Source organism: Mobula hypostoma, chromosome 24 (genome assembly GCF_963921235.1).
Source record: "Mobula hypostoma chromosome 24, sMobHyp1.1, whole genome shotgun sequence".
Taxonomy (NCBI): domain Eukaryota; kingdom Metazoa; phylum Chordata; class Chondrichthyes; order Myliobatiformes; family Myliobatidae; genus Mobula; species Mobula hypostoma.
This window is the reverse complement of record NC_086120.1, coordinates 18,359,034-18,384,136: the sequence shown is the minus strand read 5'-3', so window position 1 is coordinate 18,384,136 and position 25,103 is coordinate 18,359,034. Positions and strand designations below refer to the sequence as shown.

Genomic DNA, 25,103 nt, shown 5'->3' with positions numbered 1-25,103 from the left:
CAGTAGCCAGGTTTGGCAGGAACCTGTTACAATAACTGACAGATCCTAAAGTGGACCGCAGCTGTGACACGTCCTTTGGCATTGGGGTATCCACCACTCTAGAATTTTCTCAGCACACTTATGTGTCAATGATGTGACTACAGTAAATGATGCTTGGTTTAAAGAATTCACACTTGTGTCATGTTCAGAGTCAATAATCTTCTAATCTTTTTAACATTCCTGAGATTTTAGAGATGTTCCTTGCCATCCTTACTGGTAAAAACAATATCATCCAGGTAACACTGAGTACCTTGTCTGCCTTGTAGTACCTAGTCCATAATTTTCTGCCAGAGCGCAAGTGCAGATGCTACCCCAAAAAACAAGCCTATTATAGTGATAAAGCCGTTGTGAGTGTTTATGATGAGTGTTTACATCTCCATCTGTAAATAGGTGTCAGCTTAGTCCTCTTTGATGAATTGTTTCCCTCCAGAAAGGTTTGCAAAAATATCCTCTATCCTAGGCAGAGATCTGCTTTCCGTACTGGGTTTATGTATCCTGACAGACCCATTCTTCTTGGCTCCTGGGACCGCAGGTGTTGCCCATGGGCTCCACTCAATCATTGGAAAGAATTCCTTCAGCCTCCATACGATGTAGCTCACCGGCTACTTTATCATGTATGGTATGAGGAACGGGACGGGCTTTGTAAAGCTTGGGTGTGGCATTTTCATTTAACACAATATTACTCTTGATATGTTTGAGTTTTCCAGTGGCATCCTTGAACACTGTTGTGTCATCATCTAGTACTTTTCTTAATTCATTTTCGGTGTACTCTATTGCAAGGGTGAATGGATCTCCAATCAAATTATAGTTGTTTCAGCCACTCATAATCGCACAATGCTGGCCCTCCTGTTTTTACCACAAACACACACAAAGTGCCTTGTTAGTTGTGGTATTTCACTGTAACGGATGTCATTCCCACAGGAGTTAACTTTTCCCCAGCTTAAGTTCTCAGTTGGATATCTGTAGGCTTAGTATCTTTGAAATGCCATTAAGACGCATTTTATGGAATGACTGTGTAGGTTTACGCAAATAAAAATAGTAGAGTTGTTTTATGTTTAAGGAAAACCATAATAACTCATTTATTGTATTCCAAATACTGAATGCAAAGTACTTAATTGCGTCATCACATCAGAGCAGCCTCTTACAGTGAACCCCACTCAATGTTGGTGGATATGAATTATGTACGTTTTCACCAATTACATTACCCTACACAGGCCCCTCCCCACAAGAATTCACTAAAACTGGGATTGTGAGCCTGTCTGGAGCTCGGGTCCTATGTTCCATGCATGGAGGAACAGCAGAGACCTCTGGCTCCTCCAGAGGTGTGTTGACATACTTATGGTTGTGTTGTGATGGCAGTGGCATGGTGGTGGAATCCTCCAAATCTTGTTGGGCCTGTTTTAGGCAAACTACTGAGATATGTTCAGGTTTACCCCTCTTATCTATGATAAATGTTTTTTCTCTCTGTTCTAAAATGGGGAACGGCCCATCATAAGGGAGGGTAAGGGGATGTTGGTGTGCATCATGGCAGACAAAAACAATTGAGGGGGAATGTAGATCAGCAAGAATGAGTGCTGTACTCCTTGATGGAAGGTAGGAATAGGTGCATAGGAATTGAATTTACTGGGGAGGTTGGAATGCTTTTGAGAAGCTGACCAGGAATGAAATCACCTGGCATGCATAATGGCTGCCTGTATACTAATTCAGCCGCAGGTGACTACATGTCCTGTTTTGGAGCTGTTCTGAGCCCCAGCAGGACCCATGGGAGATTTATCATGCCAACAATCATTCATCAGGGAAGCCCTCAGAGCAGCCTTCAATGAGTGGTGAAACCACTCACCTAGGCCATTGGACTATTGGCGATATGCCGTGGTGTGATATAGCCTAATGCTGAGGTTCTCGACCATCGCAACCCTGAGGTGTGATATGAATTGGTGACCATGGTCAGAGGAAATATCAGATGGGTGCCAAACCGAGCAACCCAGGTGTAGGTGAATGCCTGAGCCATGTCTGCAGCTGTTGTCGATGCTAAAGGGATGGGCTCTGGCCACCTGCTGGTACAGTCCATTATGGGAAGGAGGTGCGTGAAACCGTGTGAGGGGAACCAACAAGGTCCACATTGACATGATCAAGCTGTCACTCAGGGACCTCAAAAGGTGCCAATGGTGCCTGAACTTGACGGTTAATGTTTTGCCCGCTGGCATTTCAGACAGGCTGCAGTCCAATCATGCACATCCTTTCTAAGGCCATGCCACACAAATTTTAGTGCAATCAGTTTCTGTGAGACCTTCCGGCCTAGATATGAGAGGCCTTGTATAGAGTCAAAAACAGTCCACCTCCAGTTTATGGGCACTATGGGGAGAGGTGGACTGGTTGAGACATCACACAGGAGAGAAACCCTAGCTTCCCCAAATTTAATGTCAGCCAACCGCAGGCCCATGACTGCTGTTCAGTAAGCCTGGACTTCCGGGTAATTTCTTGGTTGGCTGCCATGCCAGCATAGTCAGCCCTTATGTGTATGTCCTCAATGGCTGGCTGTGAGAGGCAATCAGTCACAACATTATTTTTCCCCTTGATATGTTGTATATCAGTTGTGAACTCTGATATGTAGGCCAATTGGCGTTGTTGTCATGCAGACCAAGGATCTGATATTTTGGCTATCACAAGCACGAGGGGTTTGTGGTCAACAAATGCTGTGAAATGGCGAGCCTCTAGAAGAAAGTGTAAAAGGCAGACAGCCAGATAGAGACTGAGAGCTCACAGTCATGTATGCTATTCTTCCTTTTGGGGGGGATTGACCTGCCAGCTCAAGAAGGCGAGTGGCTGTCATGCACCTCTGACCAACTGTCCATGTACAGCACCCACAGCATTGTCTGAAGCATCAGTAGTAATGACTGTCGGTGAATTGGGGAGTGGGTGCGCCAGTAGCGTCGCGTTATAAAGAGCTTGTTTGGTATCCTCAAATTCCCTCGTCGTGTCCGCTGACCAGTCAAGAACGTGACTTGGGATATTGCTTTTTACTGCACTATGCAGAGGAAACGCAAATTCAGCAGCTCACAGAGTGAAGCAGTGATAGAAATTCACCATGCCTCAACTCCTGTAGGTTTTTAGTAGTGTGGGGCAGTGAGAAATCCATAATTACAGCTAATTTTGATGGGAAGGGTTTTGCATCTGCTGGGGCAATGTGATGGCTGAGAAAGTCAATGGTTGACAATCTAGATTGGCATTTAGAAGAGTTAATAATCAACTCGTGCTGGCTTAAGCACTTGAAAAGTGTGCGGAGATGAGAAACATGTTGGAATTTGGATGCACTGGTGAGAACTATGTCAACCAGGTAAAGTAAATGAAAATCTAAGTCTTTTAATACAGAGTCATTAGCCTTTGGAAAGTCTGTGCTGCATTTTTCAGCCCAAACAGCATATGCAGAAACTCAGAGAGGCCAAAGGGGGTTATCACAGCTGTTTTGGGAATGTCCTTCAAACACACAGGCACCTGATGGTAGCCCCTAACTAGATCAACTTTGGAAAAAATTAACTTTACGGTTAAATGTGCTGAAAAGTCTTGGATATGTGGAACTGGGTAAGGATCGGGGATTGTGACCTCGTTAAGGCGTCGGTAATCACCACATGGTGGCAGCCACCATCAGACTTGGGGACCATATGGAGGGACGAAGCCTAGGGGCTATTTGACAGGCGTACAATACCAAGTCTTTCCATGTTAGCAAACTCAGCCTTCGAGGTTGCCAGCTTTTCCAGGTGCATTCTGTGCGTGAGCATGGACTGGTGGGCGGTTGTGGAAATGTGGTAAACAACCTGTGGTGTGGAGACTGGGCTTGGTGAGGTTTGGGAAGTCACCCAGCAGTCGAGTAGACTTAAATGCAGTGGTGCATGCATGACAGAGTTGTTGGGAACTTATTGGGGGAGCAGGGTAGTGACCCAAAGTCCTTGACATCCACTAGCTGGCAGTTCTTAAGATCGACTAATAGTCCTTGGGCACATAGGAAATCTGCACCGAGCAGAAGTCTAGACACTTTGGCCTGTATGGAGTCCTCTTTGTAAGGTCGCCTACTGAAGCAGAGCATCATCTGTTGTGTCCTGAACGTCAGGATCTGGCTACTGTTAGCAGCCTGTAGTGAGGTTTTGGCACGCTTTGCCTTCTCATTATTAGGTGATGCCGGCAGCACCCTCACTTGAGCACCCGTATCACACAGGAAGTGTCGCCCTGAAAAGATGTCCATGATGGACAGTTGATGACCTGGCAGCTGGAGCCCACTATGTTCACAGACCTCTGATGTCCCGATGTGTTGGCTGGCACTGTTGAAGCTGCAAGGCAGTCAGCACTTCATAGCATTTGTAGCAAAGCGAGCATGGTAAAATCCTAGGCCTTGCGTTGTCTGTTTTGCAGGTGTGGGTGTCCTTATGTTGGGGCCTTGCTGACTGGGCTTATTGAGCGAATGATAAGAGAAGGAATGATGCACCACTGCTTGGCTGAGTGTAAACTATCAGCCATGTTATCAAGCTCCCTATAGATCTTCATGCGCACATTAGCGAGGCCTATGCAGACTTGATCTGGCATTTGCTGTATGAAGAGTTCTGTAAAAATAAAACAAGAATAGTGATTTCCCAGGAGAGACACCATGTGGTCCATTAGCTCTGATGGCTTAGCAATGCTGTGGCCAGGCAAGGAGAGCAACTGTTTGGCGTGCTCAGACTCTGATAGTCCAAAAGCAGTGGGTCCTGCTGGTAAGAGTGTTTGGCTTTGGTTAAAGATAAGGAGCCATGTTGTACATCTTAGGAATATTGTCTCAGCCAATTGTAAGATCTTCCACTCTCAGCCAAAAGTGGAAGATTTGGGAGAGCTGGGTGGGATCAGATTTCTGCAGGACTATAGTCTGTTTTGAGGTCTTTTGGTGGGACTGCTGAACGGGGGCACATGGGAAGGTGCCTTTTTGAAGGAGCGGCCCCATTATAGGAAGTGGTTTGTGGAGATGAATGGCTCCAAGGAGAAAGAGTCAATACTCCTGAGAGAGCCAATTCCTTTAAGATGGTAGTCAAGGGATATTTGGACTGTGGCAGGTGCTTTCACCCAGAACGTGGATTAAAACGATACAACTGACAACTCCACAAATGACCTCCAACATTTATGTGCACATTGGACTGGTTTAACTGCAATAGGCCCTTTTATTTTTCTTTTATTTCTGTAACTGTAAATTAGGTAAAGGTATTCCTTTACATGGTGAAGCTACTGGACCTGATGAAATTTCAGTGGAAATGATACAAGCCCTAGAAGATCTGGGCATAAGTATTCTTTTTGAACTGTTTAATGGCATATATGAGTCTGGTGTATTGCCTGACAATCTCTTGTAATCAGTATTTATAACTCTGCCAAAAATTCCTGGAACTATTGACTGTGAACATTATAGAACAATCAGTCTTATGAGTCAAGTAATAAAGATTTTGTTGAGAATTGTTCTGAGTCAAATTAAAAACAAGTGAAGGCTGGAAACTTCTAAACTACAATATAGGTTAATTGAGGATAGAGGAACTAGGAATGCAATTTTCATACTATGAATGCTTTCAGAAGGGGCAATTGAATATCAAAATGATGTCATTTTATGTTTTATTGATTTCACTAAAGCATTCGGCAAAGTGCAACATGAAAAATTATTTCAAATTCTCACTAAACTAAACATTGACGGAAGGGACCAGCAACATCATCATTATCATCAGGTGCCATGCCCAGTTCGAGCTTTGACTGCCACGGCCCACACTCTCCTGTTTCGGGTCAAGTGGATCAATTCATTGGTATTCATTTCAGTTCTCTGGCTGCTGTCTCCATCATCATTTGTCTTTGTCTTCCTCTTGCTTTCTTCCCTTCAATCTTTCCCATAATTACCGTGCATTCTAACTCCTCTTTCCTAATCACATGTCCAGTGAAGTTACGTTGCCTTTTCATGATCTCATTCATTATTTCTCTTTTTGTGTTTGCTCTGTTCATGACATCCTCGTTAGATATTTGTTTTGTCCATGATATTCTTTGCATCCTCCTCAAAAACCACATCTTTGCTGCTACAATTCGTTTCCTCATGTTACTAGATATTGCCCAACATTCTGAGCCATATAACATAACTGGATGAATGTAACATTTCAGTACTCAACTCTTCATTCTCATAAAGGTGTCTTTTGCCGTCCCTATTCTTCTTTTGATGTCCATGTTGGACATGCCATCTGATATCACCCAGCTTCTTAAGTGGCAAAAGTTCTGTACTTGTTTTATGTCTTCCCTGTTTATTCTCAGCCTGCAGATAGGATTCTCCTTTTTGGATATCACCATACATTCTGTCTTTTTGCAATTGATAGATAGACCCATTTTTGCACTTTCTTCAACAATTATATCAATTAAGTTTTGTAGTTCTTTCTCCGTACTTGCAATTAACACAGTCCTGGGTATGACTCTAAACTGCAACCCGTGATGAGGCTCTGATTGGGGATTTTCAGAGCTTTGGGGAAAGTGGAGTTACCCCTTAGTCATTCATTGCTCCCAGGGCCACTCTGACCCAGAACGGTAGCACCTGCAAGGGTTCCTGCTCAGGATATGAGCGAACGCCAACGGCAGATCTGGCAGGTTCAGTAACTGAACTTATGACGGAGAAGATGGATGAGCTAGGACCTCAAATGTCAACGGCTATAGTACAGGTGGATGAACATTTGGGAAGAGAAATGATGATTTCTTTAGTTCGCCCAATGGTAGGCAATAGCAAACCGCCGTTGCTAGATACTAGGTTTCCTAGAATCTATTTGCTAAGAAAACCATGCTCAAACTCACAAAATGTATCGCACAACAACAGCATCAAGAGGACCTTCAAGACAATTCTAAAGATGCTTCGCTCGGTAGGGTTGATCCTGGTCAGCAGGGGATTCCCGGCCGTCATCAAGCTACTGCTCATAAAACTCAAGTAACACAAAAGAAAATTACTGCCACTTGGGATGTAAGAACCGTATATCAAGCAGGAAAATTGGACAATGTGATAAGTTAAATGGAAAGACTAAAGATAACATCATGGGAATTAGCAAAGTTCTTTGGATAGGTACTGGAAGATGTCAGATTAGAAATCAAACACTAGTTTATTCTTGTGGAACATCCCATACTAATGGAGTAGGCATTCTTATGGATGAAAACGTGGCAAAATGTGTTTTAGGACATTGGGCAATATCAGAAAGAGTTATCCTTGTTAGATTCAGAGGACAACCATTTGATTTAGCAATTATACAGGTATATGCACCAACAACAGATGGAACAAATGAAGATATAGATAAATTCTATGAAGAGCTTGAACAAGCAAAGAATGGATGCAAATCTCAAGATATTGTTATTGTCATAGAAGATCTAAATGCTAAAGTAGGACAAGGTGCTGATGGAAATACCACAGGAAAATTTGGACTAGGGGAAAGAAATGAAAGAAGTGAGAAATGGGTAGAATGGTGCAAGATGAATAATCAGGTTATTATGAATACCTACTTGTGGACCTGGAAAAGTCCAGGTGATAACACGAGAAAACAAATTGATTTTATTACTATAAACCAAAGGTTGAGAAACTCAATGACTCAATGCAAAACATATCCAGGTGCAGACTGTAATAGTGACCATAACCTAGTAATATGTCATGTAAAAGTAAAACTTAAAAAACTAAAGAAGCAAAAACCTGAACAATCCTTTGACTACTTGCAATTAATTAAAGAAGAAAACTTAAGACAAAAATTTACAATTGAAGTAAGGAATAGATTTCAAAGTCTAGAAATAGAATCTGTTGAAGATGATAGCAATCATGAAATTTAACTCTTTAAGGCTGCCTTGGTAGAATCAGCAAAGTCAGTGATTCCTAAAAAAGAAAAAAGCACGAAGTATAAATGGATGACAGATGAAATCAAAAATCTAATGGAAGAAAGGAGACAGAAGAAAGCACATCCTATAGAATATAAGTCCTTGGATAAAAAAGTTAAAAGCTTATGTCAAAGAGCCAAAGAAGAATGGTTAAACCAGGAATGTGAGCAAATAGAAAGAATCCCTATTACTGATCCAAAAAGGTTACATCAACAAATCAAGAATATCACTGGTAAAAAGCTCCTCTGTTCTTCAGGTGGACGTTTGAAAGCAAAGGACGGTACCATTATCATGGAAAAAGATGAGATTATGAACAGATGGACTGAGTATATTCAGGAATTGTTTGAAGACGATCGAGGCGAAAAACCAGAAATTAAGAAAAACATTGAAGGTCCAAGTATTTTAAAATCTGAAGTTCATCATGCAATAAATAAGATGAAGAAAGGAAAGGCATCAGGTCCTGATGAATTAGTAATAGAACAAATTATCGCCCTTGAAGATTATGGAATTGAAAAACTTACTGATTTAATCAATGACATTTATGAGACTGGAATAATCCAGAAGAGATGAAAAAAGATCAGTATTTATCACTCTTCCTAAGAAACCCAGAGCCATAGAATGTGAATTACATAGGATCATAAATTTAATGAGTTGTATCATCAAGATACTTCTAAGAATTTTGATGACAAGAGCTAAAATTAAGATACAAGCTGAAACAGGCAAAGAACAATGTGGTTTTGTGAAAGATAAAGGTACAAGAAATGCAATATTGATGTTAAGGATACTATCAGAACGAGCTATTCAAGTGCAAAAAGATTGTTTGTTTTATCAACTACACAAAAGCATTTGATAATGTGAAGCACAATAAGTTATTTGAAATATTACAGAAAACTCTAGATCTAGATTCGAAAGACCTCCGCCTAATCAGAAATCTGTACTGGGAACTAACTGCCGCTGTAAGAATAGATGGAGAAGTGAGTCAATTTACGAAAATCAAGTTGCTTACTTAGTAATAGCATGCTTACTGATGCTTAGTTTAGACTGTGACAGGTTCATTTGGTTTCAAATCTCATTATCTTCAATACTGAAAACCTAAAGAGCAGAGATGAATTGCAACAGTGACTGCCCATGAACAATACGTTAGCATATTATTGAGTGTGGTAAGGAAGAATCTGAATAAAACTGAATTTGGTGGAAATGGGGGGGAGATGTCTATTTGACCAGTTGTACTTAACAGAAAGGATGATGGAGGTTACTGAAAGTCAGTTAGTTTAAAAGGCATCACTGCAGGATTTCCCTTTAACATAATATTGGAAGTACGGATATTCAGCTCTGCCTGCACGAATAAAGAAAAAAAATCCCTATTAAGAAAAGTTTGCATAAAGCAAAAGTGGGCATGCAGTAGTTAATTATAGTATAATTTAATGTTGCAATAGTTTTGAGGGAATAGGTGACTTGCTCCTTTTGTCTGAGTTTCTGTTCAAGATTGATGCTGCCACTTTTAATGCTTTATCTCTCTCTCTCTCTCTTCACTTACAGAATCTTTGAATAAGAAATCAGGTTTAAGTGAGGTGAGAAAATTTTGTGGTTATATATATTTTTCACAACCGAATGTTGTAATGACTGGTGCTTAGTACAAGTTGATAATTAATATATTCAATACCCTTGCATTTACCACCAAGATGCCCTCTTCTTCTGGAAATACATATGCACCTGCAGGGAAAAAGCTTGGACACAGGGGAGTGGATGCTTCTGGAGAAACTACATACAAAAAGGTATTCTGTCTTAAGGTCATATGCAAATTTAACTAAATACCATATTGGCAAACAGTCTTCCCTAATTGTTTTTGTTTTCATTTTACTTGTTATGAATTAGTTTTACGCTTTCACATCTACACATAGAAAAACTAGTATTCTGTTTGGATTTGATGGGCACAGCTATTAAAATATTTTTTGTTCCTATGTAACATTTTGAAACTGAACATCCTGCACATTAGTAAATTTGAATATATATTGTATATTTTTAGAGATAAAAAGAAAAACTTTCAATGTCAAGTGATAACAAAAAAAAGCTGACATCACATTCTTCATCAGTGTCTGAAAGAAGGAGAAAGGTTAAAATTTCAAAAGGATTGTCTTGGGATTTACCCAATAAATAGGATTATGCCATTTTGATTGCTTAATTGAAGTTTAATGAATTAACTGCAAATTTTGGTTTGCTGTAATTAATTAATAGATTTTCTTCCAATGATCTTAAAGTGTTGAGATTCAAACTTGAGTTTAGAAGTTGTTAAATGAGCATTTTTCAATATTAAACTATTTAGATGGTTGTGCAAAGCAATTACTTATTGTACTGTAGTCAGCGTACATCTGTTGATTTGGTTTGATTATTTCATGTGCCCAATTTAATCGTACTTATACCTGTATTTCTAATATTAAAATATGCTTTAAATGTTGTAGGGATACTAAGTTGGACTGGTTATCACCTTATTACATAACTTCCAGTCTACTGCTTCTGTTACATAATCCTAACTAAGTCAAGTTTGTTAGATGGTTTAATCTTGCCTTTAAAATGCAGCATTAATGACCAATTATTCTGAAAAGAATTGCTCATTGCACAAAAAGAGTCTAAGAATATATGATTTTTCTATGGAAGTACAATTCTGTTAATATTTAACCTCCAGTTCTGCTAAAGATAATATGGATATTTGTACAGTTAAGATGTACTAACCTGATAAACAGTTTTTGTTAAAATTATCTATTTTTTTTTTACCTCCGGTGAAATGCTCAGCAATAAGATCAAGTGGTGTTTTTAACCTTTTAATCTTAGTTGGTGTTGGCGCGTGGCCAGATGGTTAAGGTGTTCATCTAGTGATCTGAAGGTCGCTAGTTGGAGCCTCGGCTGTGGCAGTGTGTTGTGTCCTTGAGCAAGACACCTAACCACAGATTGCTGTGCGATGACACCGGCATACAACCTTTCCCAGGCTTGCGCCCTGGAAACCTTCCAAGGCGCAAATCCATGGTCTCATGAGACTAACGGATGCCTATATATAAAGAATCTTAGTTGACATGGCTGGAAATGCATTCAAGCTCTAGGGCACAAACTGTTCTCAGCTCTGGTACCAAAAAAAACTAAAATTTGATTCTATTTATACTGTAGACAAGCTCATCTACTCTCAAAGGAGCCATTCAGCTGGGAATTGGATACACAGTAGGAAATCTCAGCTCGAAGCCTGAAAGAGATGTGCTGATGCAAGATTTCTATGTGGTTGAAAGTATATTCTTTCCTAGGCAAGTCTCTCTTTTCTCCAAGTAAATTTTTGGCCATGCATGATTGTAAATTTTTTGTTAGTTGCTATTTTAATTGCTAAGTTTTTTATGATTTTCATTTTAATGAATCTGGTATCTGATGTTGGAAATAGTTAAAGTATATTTTCTATTCTCAAAAATTACACCAGGAGATCAAAGTGGATCTTAGTATTTATACCTTATGTCTGTAGGATATTATGAAGTGTTTTATTAGCTTGAGAATAACTTTTGAAATGTAGTCACTGTTATGAAGGCAGGTGATAATCAAACCAATGAGGGGAAAATTATACTTAAAAAAATTGCAGATACTGGGACCCTGAAATAAAACAGAATATGTCAGAAATAATAGGTCAAACAACATCATTTGGAAGTTAAATGGAGTTAATTTTTCAGGTCAATGACATAATATATAATTGGTTAATATCCATGTGTAGTTATTGGGAGAAAAACAAGAGAAAGACTTTCTGAATGAAACAAAGGAATGTTTAAATTCGCTGAGAGACAGAGATAACTCCACTAAATCTCTGATTCAAAAGACAACATAATTAGCAAAATACTCTCCCTTGGGACCTCATTGGAGTATCATCCTAGGCTGTAGTCAGGCCTAAATCCTGACAATCTGATTCAGAACCTGGTTCTCAAACTGACAACTTTGCATGAACTTGTGTGTAATTTGGTGACTGCATTTAAGCACAAAAGAAACAGAGCAAAAATTACCATTCAATAAGATCATGGTTCATAGTCTTGTAATTAAGACTCCTCAAGTTCTTGTCTAGAACATCCTAAATCTTGTGAAGTTACTGCATCCACTACCCATTTGAGCAATGATTTCTATTCATGGTAGAAAAAAAACCTTTTTTGTCCTTTTTCCTTTCACCTTATCTAAATTTATGTATTTGTTATCTGCTTCCATATATATGGAAATAGATCCATCCTGTTCATTATCTTTAGGACCTTCATGATTTTGCACATCACATTTAACTCTCCTTTAAATTACTCTCATTACTATGATTCTCCTGACATTGCAGCATCCTTGTAAATCTCTTCTGAATCTTCATTTTTGATATAATATTCTTCTTGCAATGTCGTGATCAGAGCAATTCCTATTGACTATTCTGATAAGCCCTTTCTTATTTTTTCTTAAATGAAGATGGTTGTGGTTCTTGGCAGTCAAGTCACTCCAGCTCCAGGACATCACTGCTGAAGTTCCTTAAGAGAGTAGCTTCTGCATAGCCATCTTTAGCTGCTTCAGGTCTGAAGTGGAGATTTTTGCTGATGATTGCATTTGCACAAAATCATCTGCATCTGCAACTTCTCATCAAATGAAGCAGTACATGTCCGCATGCAGCAACAGTAGGACAGTATTCCAGCTTGGTCTGGTATGTGGCAAGTAACATTTGCACCATACCATTGATGCACCATACAAGTGACTCTGCTATTTGTACCACTGTGTCTAATGAATAATATCCTATGCATTAATAATAAGCAGAATCTCAAATGAACCAGCTTAATATGTATTGTGACATTGAATAGATAAGAGGCTTTGGTACTCCACAGTGAGAATCTCATCTCCTGACAACCAAATACCTTTTCATTATTACTAGGCAAGTCAACACTGTGATGGAATACTCTCATATGGGTCAGGGCAGCTCTAACAGCATTCAAAACTCAATCTTTCAAAATAAGAACCTTACACCTAAATGTTCATTCGCTTCACTAAGTGTGCACTGTATCAGCAGCCAGAATGTCACTACTTTCACAATGTGAATTTTTTAAAAAAGGTATTAATAGATAATAAAATGGGAACTTGTTATGTTGTGATCGTATTTTCAAGCATCTCTGTATTTATGTACTATCTTTAGTACTGTAAACATTTAGATTAACTCTGTAAGATATTGGTACTGTGTGTCACCATTTATATTTTGGGCTGCTTAGTGGGTTTAAATAGACAGGTAAGCTGATCACTGGTGCTCTATTAGAGTGTGAAGAAATGGGGACATCATTTGGATGCATACAATTATGTATTTTTTCTACAAAATTGCTAGTGAATATTTCCATCTAATTTTAGTATGATTTGTTTTCGTTTTCATTTTATTTACAGTGAAGGTAGTAATTTGACCCCAGCGCATCATTTTCCTGACTTCAGATTCAAAACATATGCTCCAGTAGCATTTCGTTACTTTAGGGAACTCTTTGGCATTCGACCAGATGACTATTTGGTGAGTGTAGTTAAGTTCTGTCTATTCTTGTATATTGTTTCACATCTCTTTAGTTGAATATTGCTTGCTGTGAAAATGGAAAACCTCCTTTGTTTCCTGTAAGTTGCATGCAATGATACCAAATTCTGGTGAGTGAAAGAGTTCGTGTGTAATGTTTATTGCATGGTATGTAAGGTATATTTTCAACTTTCAAAGTTGGGCTTTGTCTGGAGAAAATGCTTTGACAAGAATCTATAATTGTCAATCTGTAGCAAATGAAGAATGAAATTTGTATGGATGTTATAGAACTTAAAAGTAAACTGATTTTAAAAAATTTTATTCGTTTTCTGTAGTGTTTTCTAATGACACTACAATGCCACCTTTAAAAGATTTAATATTTATGCAATAGTGGCATAGTAGTCAAATTACTAGTCTAATTATTCAGAGGTCTAGGCTCATAATCTAGAGACCCAAGTTTAGATCGTGCCTTAATTAAATGATTAATCTATAATTTAAAGAAAAGGCATCATTTCAAGATTCAAGATTGTTTAATATTTAAGTGTAGAGGAGAATCAAATAATTATCACTATGGATCTGATGTAGCACAAAAATCACAATAAGATAACACAATAATTAACACAATAAATATAAGTACATAAGATAGCTTATATACATTGATTTATGTACATAAAGTGACTTTCGGTACAGGAGTGTCTTCATATAAGCTGACTGACAGGAAATGATAAAGTAATGGTGGGGGGTTAGTGGATGGACGTGTTGATCAGCCTTATTGCTTGGGGAAAGTAAATATTTGAGGCTGGTGTTCCTGAGTGCTATGAGAGTGGTGGATGGGATCCTTCGTGATATTGCTGGTCTTTTTACTGCACCTTTCTGTATATAGTGTATGTCCCTGATGGCAGATAAGCCATGTCGGTGATGTGTTGGGCAGTTTTGACTACCCGTTGTAGAGCTTTCCTGACTGCTGCAGTGCAGTTTCCATACCCTGCTATCATTCAGCATGTTAAGAAGCTCTCTACTGTGCAACTGTAGAAGGTCTGTGGTGACCACAAAACTATCAGATTGTTATAAAAACCAGACTAATGTCCTTCAGGGAAAGAACTTTAGTGTCCTTATCCAGTCTAGCCCATAATGTCAACTACTGAATTAAGAGTGTAGTGAGAAACAATGGCACATGATTAGAATCTAAACTGTACTGCCTGTAAATGTGCAGAGGCAGCAACCATTGTGGCCTTCGAAATGGAATAGTATAAATGCATAGTGGAAAAAGTAATTGCAAAATTATGGAGCAAAGGCATTAGAGAATTATTCAGGTAGAGAACTGACATGGGGATAATGTCCCAAATCTTTCTGTGGTATAACAATTAAATGATTCTATAATCATACACACAGAAATAAATAAATCAGGAATTTAGCTAATTATTCTAATATATTCTCTAATAATTTCAGAATTACCACTTTCGTGGATCTATAAAAATGACTTGTCCAATCTCAAAGTTGTACTATGGAATTGTTTTTGGCACAACTAAGCCTGCCTTTAGTACGTTTACAGTTCAGCCTGAGAAACAAATGAATGTCCCTAATTGCTAACCAGTGCCCTCTACTGGAAATTGTGGCTATTGGTTCAGGTTATGGGATAGGATTGTGTTAGCTGTGTTGCTGTCTGTTGCAGATAGCCTATTGACATCTGCTATCTAAAACTAGATGAAGAGTAGCCACCTGGTTAGAGTCTCAAGGCCTTACATTCTGATGAAATTCTATCCATGTGTAAATTATAGTTGCAAGAAAACTTTGTACTATATAGATCATGATCAAAAGAAATAGCTCTTAGACAGGAGAGTGAATACTTTTGTAATCTTATTTCTGTTTGGATAGTAGGTTGTTCAGTGGTGGAGTCATAAAGCATGGAAACAGGCCCTTTGGCCCAACCTGTTCCTGCTGCCAACTGTGTTTCCCAGCAAGCTAATCAAATCTACTTCCATATGGCTCAGATCTCTGTGCTTCTCCTATCTATTAACTTATCTAGATGGCTTTTAAGTGTTACAAATGTGCCCACCTCAAACTGTATCTGGCAGCTCATTCCAAATATGCACTACCCTTTGCATGAAAAAGCTGTCACTGATGGCCCCTTTCTTTGATCTTAAACCTATTCCCTCTTGATTTTAGTTCCCTACCTGGGAAAACGCAATGTACTTTCACCCTGTCTATGCCTCTCATGATCTTGTATACCTCTATCAGGTCACCCCACAACCTCTTGCATTCCAGTAAATAAAGTCTTAGTATCCTTATGTAACACTTGCTTTGCCTAGTGGCATGATCTCGGGGTGATAACCCCCTGCCCGGCCAAACCTTAGAACTCCTGTTTGGGTGAATGCCGTGCGATGTGTCCCCTGTTTCAAATCAGTACCCCGTAATGACAAGCCGTACACAGGATGCAGTTAAATAATTAAGATTTTATCATTCTTACTTGAACTATGGGGTTAGTAGAGAACCAAAATATAAAATAAAAAAAAGGCGCCACTATAACTTTATTCAGTCTGTGCACAAGTAGCTCGTTGGAGCTCACACAATATCCACTTTCCACCATTCAATCTCCTCCGAACTCCGCTGGGTCCCGAGCCCCCGCGTTCTGCCCAAATCCCGCGCAAACAGCTTACAGACACTCAAGAAAGAATAACGTCTATCCCAATTGGTTAGCAAATGAATACAAATCCCGTTATCAGTAATCCAAAGAGCTTTTACAGGTATTTTAAGAGTAAAAGGATTGTAAGGGATAAAATTGGTCCTCTTGAAGATCAGAGTGGTTGGCTATGTGCGGAACCAAAAGAAATGGGGGAGATCTTAAATAGTTTTTTTGCGTCTGTATTTACTAAGGAAACTGGCAGGGGCCCTGGCAGATATATTTAAAATGTCGGTGTCTACGGGTGAGGTGCTGGAGGATTGGAGAGTGGCTCCTGTTGTTCCGTTGTTTGAAAAAGGATCGAAAAATAATCCGGGAAATTATAGGCCAGTATGTTTGACGTTGGTAGTGGGTCGGTTATTGGAGGGAGTACTAAGAGACAGAATCTACAAGCATATGGATAGACAGGGACTTATTAGGGAGAGTCAACATGGCTTTGTGCGTGGTAGGTCATGTTTGACCAATCTATTGGAGTTTTTCGAGGAGGTTACCAGGAAAGTGGATGAAGGGAAGGCAGTGAATGTTGTCTACATGGACTTCAGTAGGCCTTTGACAAGGTCCCGCACGGGAGGTTAGTTAGGAAAATTCAGTCGCTAGGTATACATGGAGAGGTGGTAAATTGGATTAGACATTGGCTCAATGGTAGAAACCAAAGAGTGGTGGTAGCGAATTGCTTCTCGGAGTGGAGGCCTGTGACTAGTGGTGTGCCACAGGGATCAGTGCTGGGTCCATTGTTATTTGTCATCTATATCAATGATCTGGATGATAACATGTTAAATTGGATCAGCAAATTTGCTGATGATACAAAGATTGGAGGTGTAGTGGACAGTGAGGAAGCTTTTCAGAGCCTGCAGAGGGACTTGGACCAACTGGAAAAATGGGCTGAAAAATGGCAGATGGAGTTTAATACAGACAAGTGTGAGGTCTTGCACTTTGGAAGGACAAACCAAGGTAGAACATACAGGGTAAATGGTAAGGCACTGAGGAGTGCAGTAGAACAGAGGGATCTGGGAATACAGATACAAAATTCCCTAAAAGTGGTGTCACAGGTAGATAGGGTCGTAAAGAGAGCTTTTGGTACATTGGCCTTTATTAATCGAAGTATTGAGTATAAGAGCTGGAATGTTATGATGAGGTTGTATAAGGCATTGGTGAGGCCAAATCTGGAGTATTGTGTTCAGTTTTGGTCACCAAATTACAGGAAGGATATAAATAAGGTTGAAAGAGTGCAGAGAATGTTTACAAGGATGTTGCCGGGACTTGAAAAACTCAGTTACAGGGAAAGGTTGAATAGGTTAGGACTTTATTCCCTGGAGCGTAGAAGAATGAGGGGAGATTTGATAGAGGTATATAAAATTATGATGGGTATAGATAGAGTGAATGCAAGCAGGCTTTTTCCACTGAGGCAAGGGGAGAAAAAAACCAGAGGACATGGGTTAAGGGTGAAGGGGGAAAAGTTTAAAGGGAACATTAGGAGGGGCTTCCTCACACAGAGAGTGGTGGGAGTGTGGAATGAGCTGCCAGACGAGATGGTAAATGCGGGTTCTTTTTTAACATTTAAGAATAAATTGGACAGATACATGGATGGGAGATGTGTGGAGGGATATGGTCCATGTGCAGGTCAGTGGGACTAGGCAGAAAATGGTTCGGCACAGCCAAGAAGAGCCAAAAGGCCTGTTTCTGTGCTGTAGTTTCTATGGTTTCACTCCTTCCCCTCACTCCTGACAGCATAGTCAGCCTCACCAATAGACATTGGCAGTCCCACCACTGTGACGTCAGCGCTAGTCTGACCTAGAACAAAGACCGCCATTTTATCAGACCTTCATGCCACAGTTCCAACATTGTCCTCAGCTTTACCCAGTCTCCGAAATTGAATGAACAATTCCTCTGGGGTACGAATATCCACCCCACTGAACCCGTTACTAACCGCAATCAAACAGAGATACACATTACTAAGCGTAATCTCACGGAGACACACATTACTAACCACAATCCCACAGAGACACAGCAGCACTGATTTAAACAGGGCAATCACATAGCCTTCCACAGAATCAAATCCACGGACAAAGCCCCCAAATGTAACACTCGCATTGCCTAGTGGCATGATCTCGGGGTGATGACCCACTGCCTGGCCAAACCTTAGAACTCTTGTTTGGGTGAATGCCGTGCGATGTGTCCCCTGTTTCAAATCAATACTCCGTAATGACAAGCTGTACACAGAATGCGGTTAAATAATTAAGGTTTTATAATTCTTACTTGAACTATGGGGTTAGTAGAGAACCAAAATATAAAATTTAAAAAAGGCGCCACTATATCGTTATTCAGTCTATGCACAAATAGTTCGTTGGAGCTCACGCAATATCCACTTTCCACCATTCGATCTCCGCACTCCGCTGGGTCCCAAGCCCCCGCTCAGGGTTCACTCCGCTCACCGGGTCACAGCATCTCTTCGGATGCGTCTTCTCTCTTCTTCCCCATGGCGAGTTCTGCCCAAATCCCGCGCAAACAGCTTATGGACACTCAAGAAAGAATAACGTCTATCCCAATTGGTTAGCAAATGAATACAAATCCCATTATCAGTAATTATAACCCAAACATGCTGCTACAGAGAACCCTTTACCTCAGGAGTTAACATTACAAAGAAGCCATTTTATTATAACACTATAGAGAAGCCATTTTATTAGCCTTAGCAAGTAACATGAAAGAAGAAACCCCTTACACTTTTAACTTAGACCCCAAGTCAGACAACGTCCTGATAAATCTTTTCTGTGCTCCTTCCAGTTTAATAAAATCTTTCTTGTATTAGAGTGACCAAAACTGTACACAATACTTTAAGCTAGAGGAACTCAGCAGATTAGGCAGCATTGATGGAGAGGAATAAAGAGCTGATGACGGACCGAGACTCTTTATCAGAAGTATTCCCGATGAAATGCCCCGTCCTGGTGTCAGCTTTATGTTTATGCCCTGTACATTCAAATCCAGATAGACTGTATAAATTAAAAACCACAAAGGTTCCAGCACTGACCCCTGTGACACAACACTAGATTAAGGCCTGCAGTCTGAGAAGCAGCCCTAAACCATCATCCTCTGCTTCTTACCAATGTGCCAATTATGACTTCGGTCTGCTATCGCCTCCTGCACCCCATGCATTCTAACCTTCGAGACTGGGCTGCCACGAGGGACCTTGTCAAAGGTCTTTCTAAAGTTCATATAGCCCTACCCCCATCATCCCTCTTGGTTGCCTCCTTGAAGAACTCCAGGAGATTTGTCGGACATGACTTCCCATGCACAAAGTCATGCAGACTGTCCCAAATCAGACTGTGTCTCTCCAAATGTTCATAGATCCTTTCCCTCGGCATTCCCTCCAGCAATTTACCTGTCACTGAAGTGCTCACTGGCCTGTAGTTTCCTGTCTTGTTTTTGCAATCCTTTCTAAACATAGCTGCTCTATATTCCTCCAGAGCCTTACTTATGGCCAGAGACGAAGCACAAATCTCTGTAAGGCCCTCTGCAATTATTTCTCTGTCTTCCCACAAGGGAATGAAACAGATCGGGCCCTGAGGATTTATCCATTTTCATTACTTCAAAGCCTCCAATACTTCCTCTCTACTGATTTGTATGTGGTCCAATCTAACACCACTCATTTCCACAACTTCAATTGGTTTCTCTACAGTAAATCTAAAGAGAAATATTAATTAAACATCTCTCCCATTTCCTTTGGTTCCACACTCAGATAGCCATGTTCATCTTTAAAGGGATCTGTCTATTCTCTCCATATCTACCCTTTTAATATACTTTATACTTTATTGCTGCCAAATAGTTGATACTAGAACATACAATCATCACAGTGATATTTGATTCTGTGCTTCCCTTTCCCTGGATTACAAATATTAAATATTAAAAATATTAAAAATAGTAATAATTAGTAAATATTAAGAGTTTAAATTATAAATCATAAATAGAAAATAGAAAAATGGAAGTAAGGTAGTGCAAAAAAACTGAGAGGCAGGTCCAGATATTTAGAGGGTACGGCTCAGATCTGGGTCAGGATCCATTCAGCAGTCTTATCACAGTTGGAAAGAAGCTGTTTCCAAATCTGGCCGTACGAGTCTTCAAGCTCCTGAGCCTTCTCCTGGAGGGAAGAGGGGTGAAAAGTGTGTTGGCTGGGTGGGTCGTGTCCTTGATTATCCTGGCAGCACTGCTGTGACAGCATGCGGTGTAAAGTGAGTCCAAGGACGGAAGATTGGTTTGTGTGATGTGCTGCGCCGTGTTCACGATCTTCTGCAGCTTCTTTCGGTCTTGGACAGGACATCTTCCATACCGGGTTGTGACGCACCCTAGAAGAATGCTTTCTACGGTGCATCTATAAAAATTAGTGCGAGTTTTAGGGGACAGGCCAAATTTCTTTAGTTTTCTCAGGAAGTAAAGGCGCTGGTGGGCCTTCTTGGCAGTGAACTCTGCTTGGTTGGACCAAGTCAGGTCATTTGTGATATTGACCCCGAGGAACTTAAAGCTTTTGACCTGTTTCACTTGCGCACCACCGATGTAAATTGGGTCGTGCGGTCCGCTACTCCTTCTGAAGTCAGCAACCAATTCCTTTGTCTTGCTGACGTTAAGGGATAGGTTATTGTCTTCGCACCATGCCTCCAGGTTCTTAATTTCCTCTCTGTACTCAAACTCATCATTACCCGAGATACAGCCTACATTTGCTGTGTCATCAGCAAACTTATATACTGAGTTTGATGGAAACTTGGCTACACAATCATGGGTGTACATTGAGTATAGCAGGGGGCTGAGTACACAGCCTTGTGGGGCACCGGTGCTCAGAGTGGTTGTAGAGGAGAGCTTGTCCCCTATTTTTACAGCCTGGGTCCTGTCTGTGAGGAAGTTGAAGATCCAGCTGCAGCTCTGAGTGCTAAGGCCCAGGTTCCAGAGCTTAGGAATCAGTTTATTTGGAATGATGATGTTAAAGGCAGAGCTGTAGTCAATGAAAAGGAGCCTTACGTATGCGTCTTTATTCTCCAGGTGTTCTAAGGAGGAATGTAGGGCCAGAGAGATGGCATCTGCCGTTGACCTGTTGCTCCAGTATGCGAATCGCAAAGCATCGAGGTTGACCGGTAGGCTGTGGTTGATGTGTGCCATAACCAATCTCTCAAAGCACTTCATAGCAATTGATGTCAGAGCCACAGATCGATAGTCATTCAGGCATACCACCTTGCCCTTCTTCAGCACTGGGATTATCGTTGCCTTCTTAAAACACGAGGGGATCTTAGACTGAAGTAAGGAGCAGTTGAAGATGTCAGCAAACACTCCAGCTAGCTCGCTTGCACAGGCCCGGAGAACCCGTCCTGGGATGCCATCTGGGCCCATCGCCTTCCTTGGATTTATCTTCAGGAAGGCCCTTCTAACGTCCTCCTCGGTGACGATGAATCTCGATGCCACCAGGTCCGGTACGTCCGGAGGGAGCGGGATGCTCCTCTTCTGTTTGAATCTTGTGTAAAATATGTTAAGTTCATCAGGAAGAGAAGCGCCACAGTTATTGATATTCCCAGCCTTTTCTTTACGCCCAGTGATCTTATTTGGACCCTGCCATAGTCTACTGGCATCCCTCTGGTTAGCCTGGGCTTCCAACTTGGCTCGATGTTCCCTCTTGGCACCCTTAATGGCTTTCCGGAGTTCACGCCTGGATTCCGTGTAGCAACTGGTATCCCCGGGCCTAAAAGCTGTAGCTCTAGCCTTTAAAAGGGACTTGACCTCATAATTCATCCAAGGTTTTCGGTTAGGGAATACCTGGATCGTCTTGCAAGACACACAGTCCTCCATGTATTTCGAAATAAAGTCCGTGACAGCTGAGGCATACTCATCGAGGTTACCTGCCAAGTCCTCGAATACTAACCAGTCCACCGATTCAAAGCAGTCACGGAGGACCTCATCCGTTTCCTCCGTCCAGCGCAACACTACTTTTGACACCGTGACCTCCTGCTTCAGTTTCTCTTTGTAAGCCGGGAGGAGGAGTATGGCCTGATGGTCCGATTTTCTGAAGTGAGGTCGTGGGACGGAACGGTAGGCAGCCTTGACTGCTGTGTAGCAGTGGTCAAGTATATTCTGGCCTCTAGTGGGGCAGGAGACATGTTGGTATAACTTTGGCAGCGCCTTTCTGAGGTTGGCCTGGTTAAAGTCCCTGGCTGTAATGAGCAAAGCCTCCGGATACCTGGTCTCAAGTTCACTGATGTTGGCATACAGTATGTTCAGAGCACACTCCATGTCCGCCTGGGGGTAATGTAGACCGCTGTCGGTATGACCGAGGTGAATTCCCGTGGCAGATAGTAGGGACGACACTTCACCGACAGGTGTTCCAGGTCCCGGCTGCAGGAGCTTGTCAGTGCCACTGTGTCCGAGCACCACCCAGTGTTGATCAGTAGGCAGACACCACCTCCCCTTGTCTTGCCTGAAGACGCCATGCTGTCCATCTGATGGATTGAAAATCCCTCTGGTCGGATGGCACAGTCGGGGGTGGCAGGGGAGAGCCAGGTCTCGGTGAAACAGAATACACAGCAGTTCTGCATCTCCCTGCAGTAGGTGAGTCTCCCTTTAAGATCATCCACCTTGTTCTCTATGGCTTGCACATTAGCTAGTAGGATGGTGGGCATAGGGACTCTGAAGCCCCTCAGCTTCAATCTGACCAGCAGCCCAGCTCTTTTCCCATACTTCCTCAGTAAATAGTTCATCTTACCAGGTTTCCATCGATGCAGTGTTTTGTTGTCAGCTGTTTGATGTTGGTGGATGCATCCTGTGGGGATCGATCGGTGGGTCGCGTCGAGTAACGGGGGAGGCTCCGCTGCCACTTCCAGCTGCCGGGGGCCCGGGCTGTCAGTTGGGTCGGACCCCGCAGCCGACACTTAATCCCGGAGGGCCAGGCTCCTGGCTGAAACAAGTCCGTAAGCCGAGTCACGGTTGCGGAGGCCTCCGCTCCAGCCGAGCCTCAGGCTCGATTTCCGAGGTCAGCAGCGGAGGCCTCACTTCCGGCAGCTGTGGATGGCCACCAATGGGGCTTTACAGTGGTCGCTCCAGGGAAGCGTCTGGGGCACCTTGAGGTCTCCACCGTCACTTCTGTGTGGTCGTCTGCTCGGGAGAGGTGCTGGTCGGAATGGGCCATGTCTCCAAGCTCTCCGGCACGGTAGCAGACCGCGGGTCTCTGGGAATGTGGTGGGCCTTGCTGGTCGGGTCCAGGTGCGGTCTGGAGTTTAAGAAGCAATTCTGGCGCGGTGGTCTCCAGCTGGGTCAATAGCTTCGCCAGGGTGTTGTTGATCTTGATCTTGCTAGGTTGGAGGTTTAGAAGGGTTTCTTGGGTATAGGATAGTGGAGAGGGCAGTTTGCTCGGGAGAGGACGCGCAGAGTCGCCAGTTACCGGCGCCATCTTTCTTTCTACTTATAGAATCGCTCAGAGTTTTGCTTCATCTTGCCTGTCAGATCATTCTCATATTTTCTTGCTCCCCTAACTTATCTCTCAAGTGCACTCCTATGTCGTCGAGAGGTTCACTTGTTCCCAATTGCTTATGCTTCCTTTTTTCTTAACCAGAGCCTCAATATCTGGTAGGGTTCGCAGACCTGCCAGCCTTGTCCTTCATCCCAACAAGAAACACAGGCCTTGAATTCGTGACATCACACCTTAAAGGCTTTCCACTTTGTAGATGCCCATTTCGCTGCAAACACTCTTGCTCAATAAACCACTGCAAGATCCTACTAAATGCTGCAAAATTTGCTCTACTCCAGTTCAGGACCTTAACCTATGAATCCACCCCATCCTTATTAATAGGTATTTTAAAGTTAATAGCATTATGGTCACTGGACCCAAAATACTTGCTGACAGAGACTAATGTCACTTGCCTACTTCATTTCTCAGGAGGAGGTCCAGTGTTGGTCCCTCTATACATTGATCAAGGAAGCTTTCTTGGACATTTCGCAAATTTCACTCTGTCAAAGCCTTTCACATTATGGTTGGACCGTCAATACAGGTTTCCCCCGCCATCCGAAGGTAGAGTGTTCCTATGAAACGGTTCGTAAGCCGAAATGTCGTAAAGCGAAGAAGCAATTACCATTTATTAATTTGGGAAAATTTTGTGAGCGTTCGCAGACCCAAAAATAACCTACCAAATCATGCCAAATAACACATAAAACCTAAAATAGCAGTAACATATAGTAAAAGCAGGAATGATATGATAAATACACAGCCTATATAAAGTAGAAATACTTTTCCACAATCATTACTGAACTGTTCTCCGTAGCAAAAATCTCACGTAAGTGCCGTCGGCAGAAAACCTCACGCAAGCGCTGTTGGCAAGAACACTCTCCCCAGTAACCTTTAAGCTATGAAACTGCCAAATCATACCAAATAACACGTAAAAATACACAGCCGATATAAAGTAGAAATAATGTATGTACAGTGTCGTATCACTTATGGGAATCGGGAAGATAGCTTGCCGAGCACACTGATGACGGTGTGTTAGACTGAGTCGTCGCAGGTTGGGTGGTGCAGTGGCCCCCACCCTCCAGGCTGCCGAGTGATACATTGCTGTGAAGCATGCAGGGGTCCAGCGGTAGCTGGGAGGCACACAGCACATCTTTAAGAAAAAAGCCGAAATAAACAAGCTAATTAATTAGGTGCCACCCGACACATAATTGTCGGCCCAGATCAGTGCCGATTTCCGATTGTGTCGTCTCTGATCTGGGCCGACAATTACGTGTCGGCGGCACCTAATTAATTAGCTTGTTTATTTCGGCTTTTTTCTTAAAGATGTGCTGTGTGTCTCCCGGCTACCGTTGCATTCTCCGCGAATGGGTATCTGTCCGTGGCCTGGGTGTTGGGGTGGTGGGACACTGGGGTGTCATCTCGTCGTCTGTTTCCATTAGAGCAGGAGGCTCATCTTCTCCTATGACTGCCCGCCTCGATGTCGAAGGTCGAGGTTCATCGTCTGCTGT

General features: G+C 41.8%; 1 protein-coding gene across 3 annotated transcripts in view; it reads left to right on the top strand.

The window, feature by feature from the left end:
- Window positions 1–25,103, top strand: part of LOC134337531 (phosphatidylinositol 4-phosphate 5-kinase type-1 gamma-like) — a 184,547-nt gene that overhangs the window by 59,787 nt on the left and 99,657 nt on the right. For all 3 annotated transcript variants that reach the window (XM_063032622.1, XM_063032620.1, XM_063032621.1), the window contains exons 2-5: window positions 9,460–9,491; window positions 9,603–9,695; window positions 11,080–11,210; window positions 13,330–13,447. In XM_063032622.1, the coding sequence (XP_062888692.1) occupies window positions 9,460–9,491; window positions 9,603–9,695; window positions 11,080–11,210; window positions 13,330–13,447 (374 nt within the window). The remainder of the gene's footprint in view (window positions 1–9,459; window positions 9,492–9,602; window positions 9,696–11,079; window positions 11,211–13,329; window positions 13,448–25,103) is intronic.